At 33.3% G+C, this 19,849-nt stretch overlaps 2 protein-coding genes across 2 annotated transcripts; one reads left to right on the forward strand and one right to left on the reverse strand.

Moving 5' to 3' along the window:
* Positions 1-5,162: 5,162 nt before the first annotated feature.
* On the forward strand, positions 5,163-6,166 carry LOC118065111 (uncharacterized). The gene is made up of 2 exons (XM_035080180.1): positions 5,163-5,256; positions 5,592-6,166. Exons 1-2 carry the CDS (start codon positions 5,163-5,165, stop codon positions 6,164-6,166), a joined length of 669 nt encoding a protein of 222 aa, XP_034936071.1.
* Positions 6,167-14,329: 8,163 nt separating this feature from the next.
* Positions 14,330-14,809, reverse strand: LOC118065112 (serine/threonine-protein kinase Nek2-like). The gene has a single exon (XM_035080181.1). It carries the CDS (start codon positions 14,807-14,809, stop codon positions 14,330-14,332), a length of 480 nt encoding a protein of 159 aa, XP_034936072.1.
* Between the last annotated feature and the right edge of the window lie 5,040 nt (positions 14,810-19,849).

Consider the following 19,849-nt stretch of genomic DNA (forward strand, 5'->3'; position numbering starts at 1 on the left):
TTTTCGCCCTGTGAACTGTTAAACCATATTAAAGTTTTTTTTACGCTATAAATATAATTGAAAATAATATAAGACGGAGTCTTTATCGATGTTATAATCATTTCATACTGTCGATTATTTTTAAATGATTAAAAGTTTGAATAATAAAAAAAATAAAAATGAAGAAAATTCGCGGCAACGTTGCGGGCTTGTTTGGGCTCTCTAGGTACCCGTGTTCAGTATGGTATACTCGACATTCGTGAGAAAAATAACATAACCTCACACAGTTATTTTGTAAACAAATATCTTGTTGGGTATTATATTTTTAAAACTATGAATCCTGATAGAAATGAAAAAATAAATAGTAAAAGAACAAAATTGGAAGCGAAAAAAAGTGATAATAATGGTAAAAATAATATAAAAATATCAGTGCTCTGCAGTGATCTGGGTGCGACCCGAAAGGTCCACACGACCAACTTCCCAGTGGAAAAAATAAAAAAACAATTTGAATAGAACCCGTTTCCATTTTATATAACAAATGGAATTGTTATAAACGAAATGAGCCTGTTTTTATTCATTTGATATGGTGTTCTGACTTGGAGGGGCCCAAGTCAGTGTGTCGGGAAATTTTCAAAAATTGTTAATGCCGGACTTGTCCACCGGCGCGTCAGTCAACTCACTGGACCAATCATCGGGAAGTATTTTCCTCATGGCTCAGAAGGCAACTCTACGACCCTAGCGACGCCAACAAGCACGCGGTCGAGCACTTGTGGCGTCAGTTAGCTCCAGGCAAATCACGCGGTCAACTCTGTAGAAAATTACGCAGTCAATTCGCAGTTTTGCAGTCAGCTCACCTTTTTTTTGAGAACAAAGAATCTCAATCATACACAGTCAACTCTCGTGAACATTATTGAACCATCAAAGTTACTCTCATCAGTGCTAGTGGTCCAGTATAGTCAGTTGTAGTGTCTTTGGGCGCGAAGCTGAACTGGCGTAGACGCCATAGAGCCTCACGGACATTCACATATACATCGCACACCCGAACAACTCTGGTGTATACCGTGAATGTTGCTATTCACTGTTTTGAGACGGTTTTTTGGTGAAACATTAACAGCAAACAATCTTCAAGTGAAAAAAAATAGTTGAATTACGGACAACTCAATGAAACTTAGTGATTAGTGCTCTCTCTTGTACTAGTAATTGTTAATTGTTAATAAAAGTGAAAAAACCATACAGTTTTGGTGTTAATAAACTATTTTTTAAGCAACCTTCTAGCATCCAACCTTTTTCTTTATTCTGCTCTTAATTATTACAGTCCACTAGTTTTTAGTTTGCTCGTCCGGCCGACTTGAAGTCAGAACATATGGTTAGTTACTTTATTTCAGTAAAAGAAAAAATTGTGCGTTAGAAGAATTCGAATGTACCTCATAGATCTTTTTTTTCATTATCTACAACGAATTTCATTGTTATACACGAAAAAAGTATGTTTTCATTTATGGCATACGGTTGGTAACATTTTTTTAGTAAACGAAAAAATTATGCGTTCAAAGTACTCATATATATAGAAAGGGTCCCTATTTTTATTGTTTATAACAATTTAAAACTTATTATTTAAATATTACTATGATCAATAATCACTTGTTGGTAACAATGTTTAATTGTTATGAACACAATTCCACATTATTGACAATTATTATTGACTATTATAGCGTCTTTAATGCTGTTTTCTCAATCCTGACACGAGTTTAAAATTCTTTCATTGCTGATATTGTTTTTTAAATTTTTGTTTTTCGATGAAATATTGTCATCATATATCCATACAAGTATTCCAATCATTTGATATTCATATTTCTGCAATGATCTTAAAATTTTGTCTAAAAAATGGTATAATTTATAAATTGCAAAATTCGAGTAATTTCCTTTTTTTCCAGTTTTTTGATTCTTCAAAAAAAATGGCTTCACCGATTTTCCTGGAAACTTTTTCAGTTCTAAGTTACGTAATACGCGTCGAATGCAATTGGTCCCACATCGATATCATTTATTGTTCTCGAGATAATCGAGGCATATGTGTGCATGTACGCACATACGTACATACACACACACACACAGATGTCCACGTAAAAACTGTCGATTCATTCTACAATAGGCTTTTGAATTTATTTATTATTAACTTTTTTTTAGCAAAAGAAAAAATTACGCGTTGGAAGAATTCAAATATATTGCATAGATCTCTATTTTTGTTGTTTATAACAGATTCAATTGTTATAAACAAAAAGAATGAGTTTCCATTCATGTCGTACGGTTGGTAACTTTTTTTTAGCAAAAGAAAAAATTACGCGTTGGAAGAATTCAAATATATTGCATAGATCGCTATTTTTATTGTTCATAACAATTAAAAAATTTTTTATTCAAATATTATTACGATCGATAATCATTTGTTATTAACAATGTTCAATCGTTATGAACACAATTTTTTATTATTAACAATAATCATTGACTATTTTATTATCCTCAACGCTATTTTCTCCATCCCAACACAAGTTTAAAATTTCTTTATTGCTGATTTCGTTTTTTAAAAATCTTTTTTTTATGAAATACCGTCATTATATTTTTGTACAATTATTCTAAACATTTGATATTCATATTTTCAAAAGATCTCGAAATTCTGTCTAAAAAATGGTATAATTTATAAATTGCAGAATTTAGGTAGTTCACTATTTTTTCAGTTTTTTGATTCTGCATAAAAAATGGCTGGACCGATTTCGCTGAAAATCTAATCAGTTCTAAGTTACGTAATTACGCGTCGAATGCAGTTGGTCCTACGTCAATATCATTCTTTGTTCTCGAGATATTCGAGGCGAAAAATAATTCCGAACGCACGTACGAACATACGCACATACATACATACACACACACAGACGTCCACGTAAAAACTATCGTATTCAACTCTGGGGACCTTAAAAAAACGTGAAGATATGTCAAAATTAGCGATTCGCAAAATCGGACCCATTACTATAATTTCCCACTGGGATGTCAAAAAAAGCGTTTTAAGTGGAAAAATAAATGTGTAGCAGAAGCTGTGTACAATCTGCGACTAAAACAACATAATGTTCGGAAACGAAAAAAATCAACCAGCGAGCATTTTCAATCTAAATCTGAAGTTCTTTCTAAAAAACAGAAAATGATATTTGGACGCAGAATAATTGATTTAGATTTATGAGTTGAGAATGACCGATGCAAAGGATGTTAACAGATCTTGTCTTTAGCGAATATCATTGAGGAAAATCGGCATGGGCTAGCTTCACTCATGATAATCCGCTGTCAAGAATGTTTGCTTGAAAATTCAATCACCACGGACAAAACATTTACGGCCCAAAATGGCAAAACAATGTATGAAATTAATGCACGAATCATACTAGGTAAGTCTTTTTAAAATGAATAAAATAAATTTTTTAAAACTGGAAGTTTCATATTATTTTAGAACTTATCGATGCTGGTATGGGTTGGACACATCTCAATAAATTATTAGGAGTTTCGGATATGCCATCGTTTAATAATCACTTGCTCAAAACGCATGAAGAGCTGGTTGGAGAAGCTGTGATCCAGGTTGCGGAAACAAGTTGTAAAGCAGCTGCCGCTTCAGAAAGACGTTTGACCCTCGAAAACTTCCTATCCATAAAAAAATCCTTGTAGGTTTTTTTCCGTTTTCCGTTTTTTATTGCTTTATAGGTGCTTCGTATCATCAATTATGACTTTTTGATTTTTATTTTAGTGCTTTTTATTGTAGTAATCATAATTTCATTGATTCATATATGAAAATACGATTTCAACATTTTATTTATTTAATAAAGTATATTGCTTAGTTGAATAGTAGTTCTCGGCTTGGTTACGATGCAAAATGAAATAAAGAAAAAATTTGTCTACCCAATCATTCACAATTCGTTCATAATTCTTTTAAATTATTTAACAAATGGTTTTATTACTTCGACAAAAGTCTGATTCGATAAAGCAATTTTTTTACAAATTAAAAAAAAAAAAAATTTTACAATTAATTTAACATAATTTTAATTTTATTTATTACTGTCTCGATATGAGGCTATGTATAACATAATAAAATAAACAGCAATAAATTTGATTGAAATGAGAATTCTTTGAAAGCCCCGAATTTCATGACCCAACATATCCTTGATTTCCAAAAATATTTCCATCCGTTTCTTTTTTTCATGATTATTATTTGATAATTTTTCATTAAAAGGCCAGAAGGAACACCGGATAATTTTCTGTTGCCTAATTTGACAGAGAATCAGGTGAAGATAATATTGTCTGCTATTGAGTCTGGCACCGATGACTTTCCTGAAGATTTCGTTATACCTGATGTAACTGACGATCAAGTAAAGAAAATATTGTCTAGTGATTTAACCGCTATTCCTAGCAGTTGGACTGTTCGTGTTTCGGCATCATACGATATGGGGTGGCCTACTCGAGGAACAGGAAGAGATTATAATAGTCTTAGCGGCTACGGAGCTCTCATTGGCGTTCAAAGCGGCAAAATTCTCGATTTTGACACTAAAAATCGGAAGTGCAAGAAATGTGATGCGGGGCATCCCTGCAGCGACCATAAATGTGGAAAAAAATGTATAGGAAGTGCAAAGAGCATGGAGCCAGCTCTTGCAGCAGACTTAGTTGCTCATAGCACCATTCTTAAGGAAGCCAAAATTGAAATCGGAATTCTCGTTGGGGATGATGATAGCTCAATCATCTCTGTAGTACGCCAGGAATCCCATCATCAAGTTATTAAATTTTCTGATGCTAATCACTCTTTCAAGAATATTAAAAAAGCGTTATGGTCTATGAATAAAAATCATCCGGAACTCAAGAAAAATGCCATCATTCACCTGCACAGATGTTTTACATACGCCGTTGCGCAAAATAAAAATAATAAAAATGCAATGAAAGAGACAATAAAACAAATAGTTGATCACTCTTTTAACAAACATGACCACTGCGGAAGCTGGTGCAATTTTGAGAGAGATAAAGAAAATTATAAACATTCGACGATACCTGGAGGTCTGAAGAGTTTGGCGTTATATAAAGATTTGTCTCAATTTTTCAACAAATTAGCAGAAAACGTTGAAAAATTCGTCACTGCAAGCTCGAGTCAGCCGAACGACAACTGATATGCCATGATTGTGAGCAGAGCTCCCAAATCGCGATTTTATGATTTGACAGATTCTCTTCATCATCGTGTTGCCCTTGCAATTGCTAATAAAAATGTTGGTAATCGATGCATAAATGAAATATTACTAAAATTAAATTTGACACCCGGTTTTCATATGAATGCATATATTAATGGACGAGAAACACTCGCGCGAAATCGTAAACAAAAAATAGCAACAGTTGCTTTCAAAGCCCGACGAAATATTTTAAAAAAATATCGAACGATTTTAAGGAAAAAGAAAGAAAGAGTAGAAGGTCCAACATATGAATCCGGTATGGGTCTATTGAATCAATCTGCTACTAGCGATACGATTAAGCCATTACAAGAACACCAGGATAACAACAATCTAATTTCAATAACTAATGAACCTACAAAAATTATTTTTTTGATCTAGAAACAACAGGGTTCGGGAGTACTGCTGGAATTCTGCAAATCGCGGCAGGCTGCAATACTTCATATTTCAATAAATATGTGACTCCTACAACTGATATTAATCCTAAAGCCAGTGAGGTTCACGGTCTTACAGGTAGTTGTGGTGAATTATTTTATCATGGCAAAAGATTGGAAACGTTACCACTAAATTGTGTGATGTCCGAATTTCATCATTTTCTTGGTTCTTTCGGTAAACCTTGCCTACTTGTCGCACATAATTGTAATTTTGATAAGCCTTGTCTCATCAGAGCAATGGCTGAGACAGGCATGATACCTACCTTTCAAAAGTTTGTAATTGGTTTTAGCGACACGCTTCCAATTTTTCGCAGTTTATTGAACAGGCGTACCCAAACAAGTCAAGTCGAATTAGCCAAAGAATTTCTAAATGATGTGTCTACAGATGAAGCACACAATGCTATTGAGGATGTACAAATATTGGAGAAGCTAGTCAAATATTTCAAGATAAGTGATGATACTTTTATTGAGAAAAAACAGAGCATCCAAGAATTTTTGCTCGACCGAGAAAAAAAAACATAATGCAATGCTGGCAACAACAACACTAGGTCCATTACACAAAGTAATTTCAAAAAAGATTTGTAATAAATTGATAGAGGCTTCTATTACGTATGATAGCTTAATAGAAATATTCATTGATAAAGGCGAACCAGGTGTTACGACGCTTTTGGCAAAATTGGTCAATGGCAGTCCTAATGTGACCAAAGATTCAAGAACTATAAATAATATAATTTATTTTTTGACAAGTATTGTAAATGTGATAAATGTAGAAAATACAGAAAATATAGATATTTGATAATACATATAGTTTTATGTAATTAAATATTTATGCGATTTTATTTGATAATATTATGTTATTATTACATATATTATTATATAATATTATTTTATTAAAATAAAATTTTTTGATTTAAACGAATGTATGATAAAAAAACTCGGAGTAAATTTTGACGTGATTTTCAAACTTTATTATAAAATATTTTGCTTAAAAATCTCCGAATGCTGATAATTTTGGTATTGATCGACGCAGAATATTTCGAAGAGTGCGTGGCTAGTTTTTTATGAAAAGTTCATTTTTTACGAAAAGAGCTATCGCGAATTGATTGCGATGACGACAAAATCTTTCCATTTACTCTGTAGTTAAGCGGTTAAAACGACGCAATTTTACGATTTTTTTACTCCGTTACTAAGCTCCCAATCGACTTGAAATTTTACTGAGACATGACTGAAATAGTCGACTACCTATAGTATTAATTTCAATGATTTCTCATTAAATGTGATTTACTTCTAAACAATCTTAAACCTACAGTACCGGACATAAATGCTGTGTGATTTTCTATAGGACGGTATAGGGAAATCGCCTGTATAACTCTTAAAAATTGAACAGCATTTATGTCCGGTACTGTACGTTTTTACCCACTAGGCTATTCTGATACTTAATTCCCAAATTGAAAATAGGACCATATAAACATATATTTTAGTTACATCTATAAATATATAGAAAAATAAGAATAATTGTGTAAATTATTTAGTTCATTTCAGTTATTATGTAATAATTATTATATATAATGTCTTCTTTCTATTTCTAATTAAGATTTATTCATTTTTGAGATTACAAAACAATTTGTAAATGTTTTAGGTTAAACAAATTGATAAAAAAATCCTTATTTTCTGAGTATTAAATACACATAGCCAATAATAAAGTGATCGAGAAATTCTCTGACAATTCAGGTACACAAATAGTTTTTGAACTGTAAAATATCCTTATAGCTTAGAAACATTTACCCTGATCGGCTATCAATCTCAATTTATCTACACATTGAAAAAAAAAACAACTATAGCCAGAATTTTGTAATGTTACATCTGTAGAATATGCCGTCAATACAAAGAACGTATGTAACATCGATGTGGCGATGTTACATTAGAAGAACATTGCGCGTATGCAACAAATGTTACCTAAAATTAGTAAAAATATGTTACGTAACATTTAAATAACAGTTGCATAACAAATATAATGTAACATAGAGATTACAGTGTTATATCATAGAAACATAACATTAAATAACAAAAAATATATACTACTAGTTGTCACAAGATAAGTGAGATCATTGTCCATTTCGGACAAGTGGCGCCATCCATGCCGGACGGAACAAACTCTCGGAACAGCAAAACTCATGTCGCCCTCTCGGGGAGGAAAAACGTTCACTGTTTCAGCAACAACGCCATCTGTCCTATAACTAGGCCATCTATTCGATACGGCGATCATGCCATGTATCGCCAATGTACACGACACCTATGACCGGCACACCAGAGGCCTGTTTTACCAGCCAAGGTCGATTGACGGTCAACTTCCAACAATATCCAGCAGAGCAGCGCTTCAGTCGAGCAAAGAGGCGGAGTCAACGTATGGTGGGGGATCCCGCCAAAACAGGGCTATAGACCTCGACGCACGACGCGGAAGCAATCAGTCAGTGATCAGTCTTTGATCAATTCTTGATCAGTCTTGGTCAGTTAGCGACAAGCCAGTAAGAAACCGCGCACGCCGTTAGTCGTGTAGTAACGTAGAAGTTCGCTTAATCAGTACATTGTTCCCGAGAAACGGTGAATCGTATTACGCGCTCAGTTCGATCACCGAAAGCATCGTAGCTGAATCTAGGTGGACGAGTTGGACGGACAATCAGGTTGAGACGCCAGGCAGTCTCCCGCACAACCTCCTTCACCGAGAGAGTCGCCAAACACGCTGCAGCCGCTGAGAACCAGAGGAAAGCAGTCGAAGGACGCCCCAAGGGTACCATCATCCGACGGAAGGAATCACTGCGGCATCCCAGGATTACCCCGTTTGATATCATCACGGTGAGCTCGTACATCATTTCTGTACCTTCTACAAGGGCATAGGGCGAGCTGCGCCACAATTAATTGTAATATATTATTATAATTGTTAATGATATCACTTGGCCCTTCTGGCAACTGTTGACCTTTTGTTCCTCTCGTGCCCGGCTAGTATTCCGGAGATTTGTACGATCATAATAATTCATTTTAATTGTTCATAATTAATTATTACAATCTCAATTAGACTGTTAAGTTGAATATTCTGTAATTCATGCGAAAGCAGGTCCGCTTCAGGTCACGGATTGGTAGAATCCTGCGTAGTTGTATAAAAACAATAAATAAACAGATTGTTAATATTACTTCACGTGGAAGACAATTCCCAAGGAATAACATCCTCCTGCCCACTTTGCATGCATATTTACAGGTATTAACGGACGGCTAAGGAATACTGGAAACAGTGTACATTCTTTTCCATAAACATCGCGAGCCGACGGATCGGTATTACACGCCGACGCTGCGTTAGTTTTCATCGTCGCTTCTTGCTATTTTATTACTTTGATTAATTAAAATATATTTCATTTGATTAATATTAACTTCATTATAAAAATCAATTAATAAGTAAATTCAATTAAAATCATTGCTTTCCTATCTTCTCGCTCATCGTCGTCTCTCCTCAATTACAACGACTCTACCACCGAGGGAGATAAAGGTAGGTGAGAACACGCATTACCATACACACGATAACACGCAGAAAAATTACATTCCTAAAAATATAATTGACTTTTTGTCCCGCCAAGACCTTGGAATACCCGAGCTATACCTAATCAAAATTCATAAGCTCTCGAACCTGGCGAGAACTTCTTAGAAGTGACAGAGACAGATGAACAAGGACAAAGGAGGACAGAGAGAGACCTCGTACCACCTTTCCCGCGCTTCCTAGTGCATTCCTCATCCCCTAAAATAACTATCCCTATTCCCTAGAGATCCTTCCTAATTTCTACAATATCCAGGAATCCCCTTATTCCCCGTACGAGAATTCTAACTATACATTGTCTCCCTCAGACATCTTCCATCCTTTTCCCCAACTCATCTATATATTTCTCTCTTTCTCCTGGCGCGGAAATAAAACCCTTTCGCCAGGAGACATTTCATAGTATAACAGTGTTATATAACATGGATACAAACATGCATGTAACGCTAATTATATTGCCACGAGATAACTACGTTGTATAGTCAATGTGTCAATATGCAAAGCAAATTGACAACCCCTGACCTGATCCTCTACTACGTTATATAGCTACAACGTCACATGGGTGTGACATCTGCAATATAAACTTGTTACTTTGACAATATTGTAAAATATTTGTATGTCGCCATCTAATGATTATTAGACTAACGACGATTGCTTATCGATTAGATTGTTTATAGCAACGAGGGGAAGGTTTGTTTATCTCCAGTTTTTGACTGAGATTTGAGTTGACCGCACGGATTCTTTAATTTTAATTAATTGCTGTCCATCTTCAATAAACATTTTTCTTTATTTATTAATTTTCCAAAGTTGTTATTTGTTCTTATTTTACAATATATTACAGTTATATAACATGTATGTAACTTTTCGTTATATAACTTGTTACATATTGTTACCTTTGTGTTATATTCAGTGTTAACTGGGAACTCAGAAACAGCTGTCTCGAAAGCTCCCTACGATCTCAAAAAGTACTCTTATGCGCCGAATGGGGAGGAGAATTGAAGTTCAGGAAAAAGAGCTCTTCAGGAGCTCATTTTTATAAGTTATCAAAGAACTCGCTTCAACAACAATAGTAACCTAAAAATTACATGGGATAGGGTTTAATTTTTTAAATATTGTTTTATTAAGCCAAATGGAGATAAATAAATATTTAATCTGTTGTTTACTATAACAGATCCTATGTACAGAAACAAAAAAATATTAAATATATAAATTAGTCTCCTGCGTTAGCTTTCTTCAATATGAAGATATGGTTTGTTACAATAATAAAGATATTAGTTAAGAATAAAAAAGTGTATGATATGGATCATAAATTTCAGAAAAAAAATAATTGCACTGTATACAGACTAGAAATTCTAAATAATTTCTTATTTATGTAACTTTAATTATTTTGATAAATTTCAGTTTTCCGACGCCGATTGTTCTTTTCTGTCCTGTCTATAATAACAAGACACAAAATTCGTCGGTTGAATGAAGACTTAAAACTTGACGTATACTTTTATGAATATCTTCACCTTCAATTAATCGAACTTCTGCTTTCTAGAACATGAATAAAACTCATACAAATTCATTTTATAATTAATTTAACTAATAACTGAACAATTAAAAGTTAATTACATATCCTACCAAAACCGACTTCACCAGATGTCGGTAAAACTTTGCGCCAAGTCCACGTCCTAAGTGACTCTAATAGAACAACATTCATATGTGATAGACTATTGGAATGTTTGGATACCAAAAATAATTAAAATCACATAGAATGCCAAATATGAAATATAATAACCATATACTTTTTCACTGAAATATTTGTCAATTTTTTCAAATCATAAATACTCATGAAGTATTTTAAAAATTGGACCAAGTCATCAATTTTTTTACAAATAAATATTTTTTTCGGTTAATTTTAATCACTTCAAAAATTGCTGTTAATTCTTAAAATTTCATTCGAAAAATATTTTTGTAAATAAGATGAGCCACCATAGTTAACCACACTGTAAAAAATAATTCCTGATGACAAACCAGATTCGTTTGGCTCAAGTACTCCGTACGTTTGAATACAGCCAAATGCGCAAACTACTTGAGTCTACTGCGCTGTACATTTGACAATTTTGTTTATTCTAAATGAAAGTTTCTTGAGTGAAGAGACTGATTAGTTAGAGCCAAGTCTATAGTTCTTGACACAATCGAAAAGATAATTTAATGTAGCAAAAATAAAAATTAGTTTAAAGACATTAATGCTGTTGAGATAATTATAGGTCTTATTTTATATAACTTCACTTAAGTTTCACTTAAATTGAATTTTTAGGTGATTGAAAGTATGTATTTTCAGTGGACTGAAAATTTTATTGAATGAAGTAAATTTTAATGTTGAAAGAAATATTTACTTAATTAACAGAAACTATCTTCGCAATTATTATAAAACAAAAATCGATTTATCTCAGGTTGTTTTTAAGTATTCATGCAAAGAAAATAGTGAACTAGATAAAATATTATATACAATTTGAATAAAACGAACAATCAGTTGACTAGAATGATGATTACTTTTACAGTATATCTCAGATCAATTAAAAAAAACTATTTTTATGTTCATAGAACGGTTTTTTATGTTATATCAACAGCAAAAATAGTTTAATTTAATCGAAGATGTAATTCTATAAAAGTAAAATAATAGTTTTGTAAAAATGTTTTAAAATTGTACTCTAATCAACCTCAGATTTAGTAAAATAAAATTACTATTTAATATAAGTGTGAGGACTATTAAGTTCAATTTATTTATAATTTTGTTAAAATATGAAATTATACTTAATTTAGAAAATTTCATTCGGTTGGAAGAAGCATATATTATTTTATTGAAAATTTATTAAAGGTTGATTATATGAAGTATAAATGAAAACATTCATAAACGTATTATCTGTTCCGTTAAACATTTAACACATTTAAGTTATCTTACTCAAAAAATATAGAAAACCAAGGATTTAGATCCTATCGATGCACTTACTTTCAAGTCTTTTAGCACAATCTCTGTGAAAATAAGTCTATGCGTGGACTTGCGTAAAATGCATAAGCGTGGACACCAAAAACATCTTTAAAGCGATGGTAAGATTTGATCTCTACAGAGTTGAGCTTTTGTATTTTTGGTCCATAACTAAACTTCTTAATAAAGATACTTTATGTATAACAGCGATGCTAGAAACTGGTAATACAATGATACGGCTTCACCAGTTGGTATCAGTGAAATTGTATAAACTAAATTTTGATATTTTCCTAGTTAATGAATAAAGCTCTAAATGTATGTAATTGAACCATTTACTGTTCTATGGTAAGACTTGATGAGTTGTTCGTTCGGTCGTCCTCAAATTTGTACACTCAAAATCTCTGTGGACGAGTCTTTTTGATCCACTGAGTTAAAAAATATTTGAGGAAGTCATCGAAAAGACCACCAAATTGTCTTTCACACTCGGTTTCAATGATTGTAAACGTTAAATATATGTCAGTTGACGGCAATAATGCCAATGCAATTTACTGTTTGACAACTATATGTAGTTCTGGATTGTTCGTTCTATTTTTTTCTTTACTTATTAAACCATACTTTTTTTCTTTCTCCATTAATTATCTTGAGAAAATTTAACATTATTCTATCTATATACATTGTATCTTTTCCTGATAAACTTTAAAAAGTTACGTTTTTGTCAAATTAAAATTAGAAACATACTGCTAATGAGAAAATAGTTATCAATTATTATCCTCCAGTTATTAATTTCACAGTAAGAATTTGATTTTTGCTATTGTTATAAAGAACAATTGTAATTTTTTTCATGTATGTATAAAAGTTTATACAATTATTGTTTGTACAATTAACAATTTTGGTGAGAGCTTACTCGAGTGAAAATGAAAGTAACAATAAAGACATTAAACCGTTGGAAAGACTTGTTCAATGCTAATACTTATTGCGATTCCAAAATCCGTTGAAAATTTTAAATTGACGAATATTTTCGCTATGTAATCGAATATTTTAAAGTTACACTCTTCACTTTTATTTGAAATTAAAATTCAAAAAGCTGGTACAGTCTGTCAAGTATTACAAAAGAAAATATCCGTCTTGTACAGTGAAACGTTCTGGCAATACGGGGTTGCCAATCGTGCCAGAACAAAAAAGGAAGTAAAAATGATGATTGATCTTATAATTGAATAACGATTTCACTTATGTACATCAATAGCCCTTTTTCTATGTCTTTTACCTTTTCTTATGTTTCAAAACGGACATATGATACCAGTTCATTTTCTTCTTTGTTCACGGTAATAATTTTTTTCTTTCCCTATATGCAACAATATATTATTCTCACAATGCGCGTGGATCGTAATTTACTTCAATTTTATCAGGTAATGGATGAATAAAGTCATGACATATGTCTTTTATATTGGAAATGAATTTCAATGCGTATTTGTCGTCAATGAATTCTTTCACTTGTATATCTTCTAATTAGAATCAAATACTCTAATTAGAAAAAATAAATGTCTGACATATTTCCTGAAGTAACTATAACAGGCTTTAATTTTTATTTTTCTCTTTACTTTCTTAACGTCTTTTGCTTTCCCTTCTTTTTAAAATAATAGATTTAAACTTATTTATTAAATTCAATATATTAGTTTTAATACTTTCAGCGCTTGATCGATATAGTATTTAATTATATTAAACAGATAATAATCTTGATAAATATCAATACAAACTTACTGACAGGCTATTGAATTGAATCCTAATAAGTTAAAGCAGTCTAATTTAAGTATTGTAAATTTATTATTTAACATTATTTTAAAACCATCAAATACTTATTTGTAACATCATCAAATTATTAAAGTTATAATAATAATAATAATAAGAATAAGAGGTACATAAACTTTGCATTTTATAAGTTCAAACCGGAAAATAATAAGCGTTTGTTATTTAACATCTATCATGAAACTCCCAAGACTTTTAGTATAAATTTTTAGCATAATCGAACAATAGAATGTTATAATAGTAATAAGATCAAGGTTTCAATTATAATAATAGTGGTAATATTTATAAAAAACTCTAGGAAGTGAAACCGAAGCACAATGATATCAACATATTATCTATCATTCTTGTAGAAATGTTTGAGAGTATTCAATAAGGTACTAGCTTCAGGTCTTCTTTTTGGTTCATGATCAAAATAAGCACTAAAAATTCCTCGGAGCGCTGATGGAACCTTTGATAAATCAGGTTTTTTTCGTTTCAAAATTTCATTTTTCAAATTCTCTAAACCAGGTTTTGATAACGTCCATGTCCATGTTTCTATGAATATTTCGACAATACAACATCCTAACGCCCACACATCTGAATGGGTTGTTACTGGTTCGTAAAATATTGAAATTTCAGGAGCCATATATAGTGGTGTTCCGTAGAAATTGTTGCCAACGGTGGTATCTAGCACAGACGGTGCATCACTAATTTTGCTTAATCCCAAATCACAGATTTGTATGAAACACTCTTTGTTGATCAAAATGTTTTCTAGTTTGATGTCCTTATGTATTACTTTAGATTGCATTTCATGGAAGTATGCGATTGCCATAGTTATTTGTAAACTAATATAATATTTTTTGAACTCATTAATGCCGTAATCAAATCTTAATTTAGAATTAAAAATTACATTTTCCAGGCTAGAACTTTCAATATATTCCATAACGATATACGAATCTGTCCGGACTGTTATTTATTGATTGGCTTAAATATTTTCAATATTTTTACAATTTCATGCTTTTATAAAATCTTAACAGTTACGCCAAGTTTTTGGTTGTTATGTTTATTGCGTCATTAAATGTACTAAATTTCTTTCAAAAAAAAACCGAAGAAAATAATTCATTTTAAATATTGTTGATTTGTCGTATTAACTGAAAAGGAATATTAAAAGAAAATAAATCTGTTCAGAAAATACTTTAATTATTTGTATATTCGCGCTTGAGCAAAATTAACTTGTTACTAACTTTATAATCTGTTAGTGAGAGAACTTCATAGCAATTAAAAACTCCGATCACCAACTTGATAGAAAAAAACGTATGATTGCTCCATGAATAAACTCTCATTTTACTCAATTTTTGCGCAACGAAATTTTTTCAATCTCGTATATTATGAATGAAGCAATGATAATACTTCATAGTACGCTTAATCGAAAGTCAACGATCGCTTTCCGAGCAAATTCTTAATTTCCGCCCATGTTTATGTTATAATAAGAAAAAAATTTTAAATTTACAGATTCTAATCTGCAAAAATCATCTTATGATTTGTATAGAGATACGGTAGTGCCTCGTCGTAACGTAAGGGCTAGATGGCGGTGATTTATGCTTGGCGCACGAAACACTGCCGTATTTCTTGATTGTAATATTTTAAAACTTGAAAAACTTGGGGTGGCTATTACGTATTAAAGAAAATAATTGTAATTAATATTTATTATTGATAACTTTATTTACGTCATTGTCTATTCTATAGCCTTAACGTTACTGATGCGTCGTAATAGCCACGCCAAGTTTTCAAGTTTCAAATATTACAATTAAAATTACTAAATATATTTTGATGTGTTTTTTTTATGTTTTTTAATTTTTAACACAATGTATTTTCTCTTTTTCACATGTTCTTTAAGGTACCTTTTTTTTCTAAATATCAAAAATGATTTTTGAATTTTCTAAACAATTAAAAACTATTTCAAATAAAATTAATCTATTTTACTTTAATAAATGTGACTAATATTCGAAATACAATACTTGGCATTTAATGATTTCACGCTTTTTTTGTAATTTCTTAAATAATGTACGTTTACGATATTAGCATTTTAAGAACACAGATTATCGTCCTCGTCATTTAAACTTAGCGCACAGTTTCAAGCAGAATAGAGATACCGTAGTGCCTTCGTCACTGCCATTTAAACTTGGTGCACGAGATACTACTAAAGTAAACTTGTCTCCTGATTAAAGATTGTGTTGTGACGTCACGCGTGAATTTTTCAGTGTAGAGTAGTATGTTACTCGGCACTGTAATTGTAAGCTGCGAGAGTGTGGTGGTTGGACGAAGGGTAATAATTGGATAGGGACAGAATGTACAGGTGACGTGGCGCTGAGTATCTACCGCTACTCTAGATGAAGAAATTACAATTTTAAAGTGTATAATTTCAACAGACTGTGTTTCAAGCAGACTAGAGACATGGTAGTGTCTTTGTCACCGCCATTTAAATTTGGTGCATGAGACACTACTAAAGTAAACGTGTCTCCTGACCAAAATTGGCGTGACTGTTAAGATTTTATAGAGGCATGAAAAAAATGGTAGCGATTTATGTTTGGCCCACAAAATTCTATGATATCTCTTGATCGATCAATTTTTGAAGTTAACTTTTGAGATACGTATTGTTTTGATAGTCAATAAAAAAAAGAAGTTTATATGTGTTGATGTTAGATACGTATTGTTTTTAAAAAATTAAAAAAAAAAAATATTGGAGTCTCGTCTAACTGACAAGACGAATCCCCAAGCTAAGGGCTGAGTTTCAACAGATCACAGCGTGGTAACTGCTCTACCGAGTACAACACCCCGCCAGGTACCTAAGTCGTCTACAGACGATTCCGAGTTTCGACATCGAATAATAAAAACCCATAGTCGACCGCTTCACATCTTAATATTATACAATAAAATCTTGTATAAACAAATGATATAATACGACAAATGGGGCTCATGTGATGATAAGTTAACAGTGTAACTTGCCCCCTAATAAAATCACATTGTATCGAGTCTTTCGACTCACGAAACTGCTAGAGATATCGTTGCCACCTTTGACTAGACAGGATACGGCCTTAGAGGCGTTCAGGCATAATCCTACGGATAATAGTTTCGTACCATCGGTCGCTCGACCGAGTGCATGAACCAAATGTCCGAACCTGCGGTTCCTCTCGTACTAAGCAGGATTACTGTCGCAACGACATGTCATCAGTAGGGTAAAACTAACCTGTCTCACGACGGTCTAAACCCAGCTCACGTTGTCGGTTGGCGGGTGAACAATCCGACGCTTGGCGAATTTTGCTTCGCAATGATAGCCAGTTATCCCTGTGGTAACTTTTCTGACACCTCTTGCTGAAAACTCTTCAAGCCCAAAGGATCGATAGGCCGTGCTTTCGCAGTCTCTATGCATACTGAACATCGATATCAAGCCAGCTTTTGCCCTTTTGCTCTACGCAAGGTTTCTGTCCTCGCTGAGCTGGCCTTAGGACACCTGCGTTATTATTTGACAGATGTACCACCCCAGTCAAACTCCCCGACTGGCAGTGTCCTCTAAAACGGATCACGCGAGAGTATAATTGATATTTAGCCGTTTTACGGGTTTAAACATCACTCTAACACGTTTGGTTCAAGAACACCGTAACTTTTGGGATTTTTGGTCCACAAAAGTACTTGTTCCGTATGACCGAGAGTAAGTAAAGAAACGATGAAAGTGGTGGTATTTCAACGTCAATATTACTATCTCCCACTTATGCTACACCTCTCATGTCTCTTCACAGTGATAGACTAAAGTCAAGCTCAACAGAATCTCGTTAATCCATTCATGCGCGTCACTAATTAGATGACGAGGCATTTGGCTAATAATGTGTTTTTATTTCCAAGAATTGGTGATACATTGCACATAAAAGAATCATACAAAAGTTCAGAATGAATAATGAGGCTATATAACATTAATGTTCTCGAATTAGATTAAAAATATAAATAAATAAGTAGTATGGGAGATAGGACTCCCTATAATAATGTGTATAATATAAGAGTAAGATATTTATATAACAAGATTCTTTATCTTTCTAATAAATATTAATATAACTATTTTGAGCGTTTAAAATGTGTAACAAGTATGTAAGGACACAACAAAGAGCGTAACAGTTTATAATTATCAGGCCATGCATACAGACATAATGTAGATTAGAATAAAAGTATAGGAGTAACTTAGTTCTTAAGCAGCAATTAAAAAAGTCATAAATTACAGAACGACTAGGTTCAATACAGTAAAAAATAGGGACATATAACATTAAAGCAGTTGTATCACAGACATAGATGTAAGATTATAAGAACGCAGGTACAATATGTTTACAATAAGGCAAAAAAAGAGGTACAACTCAAATGCTTAGATAAATTTAAACCTTAGTACAACTAGGGATGATCAATCATTAAGACCCAAGTCTCGGTCTGAAGAGCCAGGTGTTGGGGGCAGCTATAGACGTCATTGATTGAACCTAATAAATTTCATATATGATCCCTTTAAGACTCTGGTCGTAAGACTCGAGAGCTTGCGCTTTAAGAGCCCCAATCCCAACAGGAAATCAGCAGATTGACGTGCCCAAATGCCTCTTCAAGAAATCGTAAGGGTGGATACATAGACCCTGGTGATGGGAACAGAGGTGAAATCTGAAACAGAACTCAACACATCATTATATCAGCATAGTAAGATCTTTTTTGCCGATGTCTGATACCAAGGTTTGAGCTGCCCGAAACAATCTGATATCAATTATGTACGCAGAGTGACTTTTCATAGCAACAATATCTGGCTTTCTCAGCCCCACCCTGGTTGTAAAGTGTGGCTCCTTCCAAACAGTGAACTCAGTTCTGCAAAGTATTTCCAACAAAGCACTACGATAGCATCATGACGCAGAACTCTTCCTCCATGGGTACGTGGACATTGCTGTATAATATGGTCAGTTGTTTCCGTACTTTGATAAAGTGCACGATAGCCGACATCAGTGGTGAGACGTCTGTAGACTCTAACCAAGGATGGTAAAGCATTTATTCTACCTCCAATGTACTCCAACCAGTCTCTTGGAGGGATACCCAAAGGTGCGTATAACCAGGAGTAAGATAACGATGTATTCTGCATTCTAACAGTACTTTGCCATCAGTGGAATTGTGTAGGCGAGAGGCCCAATCAGAGTTTAGATGAGATTGAGTGAACAACTCCAGAAGATATAGAAGTTGAAGACGAGTTTCTGGCTGAACCTCAACCATAACATTAAAGAGTTGCTGATTCTTCTTCGTTGGATACATATGACGACCGAGACGTGGGTTGAAGTTAGGTAGTAAAGTTACAAACCGTGAGACCCGCATTGGCGAGAGCAGTGCTCTCCTGGAGCTTCACTACGTCTACCTTCTCAGCCGAAATACAGATTGCCGTCTTCCTCGCCTTGATGACCTTAGAACCTTCATATCGAAGTCAGCAGGATGACTGAGTTGATAAATGCCTGCTCTAAATCACCACTATTCTGAATTTAGCTTCAGCGCCATCTCTAGGGACGATTTGCAAACTCAATAGCCTTAAGAATAGATAAGGACATACCATGAGAAAAGTTAACAGCTTTTTCAGGAGCCGTGGGTTCACTGAGAACATCTGCCAAAGACTTGACAGGACACCAGTGCAGGACATCTAACAGTTGGGAGTTCAGATCGCAGACACTTTGGTAACCACTTCATGTACACATTCGTAACCTTGTTCTTAATAAGAGCTGAGATTTCTTCAAGTTCAGATGTACGATTCTCATGATCGACAGAATTAATTCACCAGCGAGGGACGCAAGTAGATTTACACTGCATTCTGATT

This window comes from Chelonus insularis, unplaced genomic scaffold (assembly GCF_013357705.1).
Source record: "Chelonus insularis isolate UGA/USDA-ARS -01 unplaced genomic scaffold, ASM1335770v1 contig_26_pilon, whole genome shotgun sequence".
Classification (NCBI taxonomy): domain Eukaryota; kingdom Metazoa; phylum Arthropoda; class Insecta; order Hymenoptera; family Braconidae; genus Chelonus; species Chelonus insularis.

Coding starts and splice junctions, on each gene's coding strand:
- LOC118065111 (XM_035080180.1), top strand. CDS start 5,163: ATGATTGTGAGCAGAGCTCCCAAATCGCGATTTTATGATTTGACAGAT. Junction 5,257..5,591: donor AATTGCTAATAAAAATGTTG/GTAATCGATGCA, acceptor TTTTTGATCTAG/AAACAACAGGGTTCGGGAGT.
- LOC118065112 (XM_035080181.1), bottom strand. CDS start 14,809: ATGGCAATCGCATACTTCCATGAAATGCAATCTAAAGTAATACATAAG.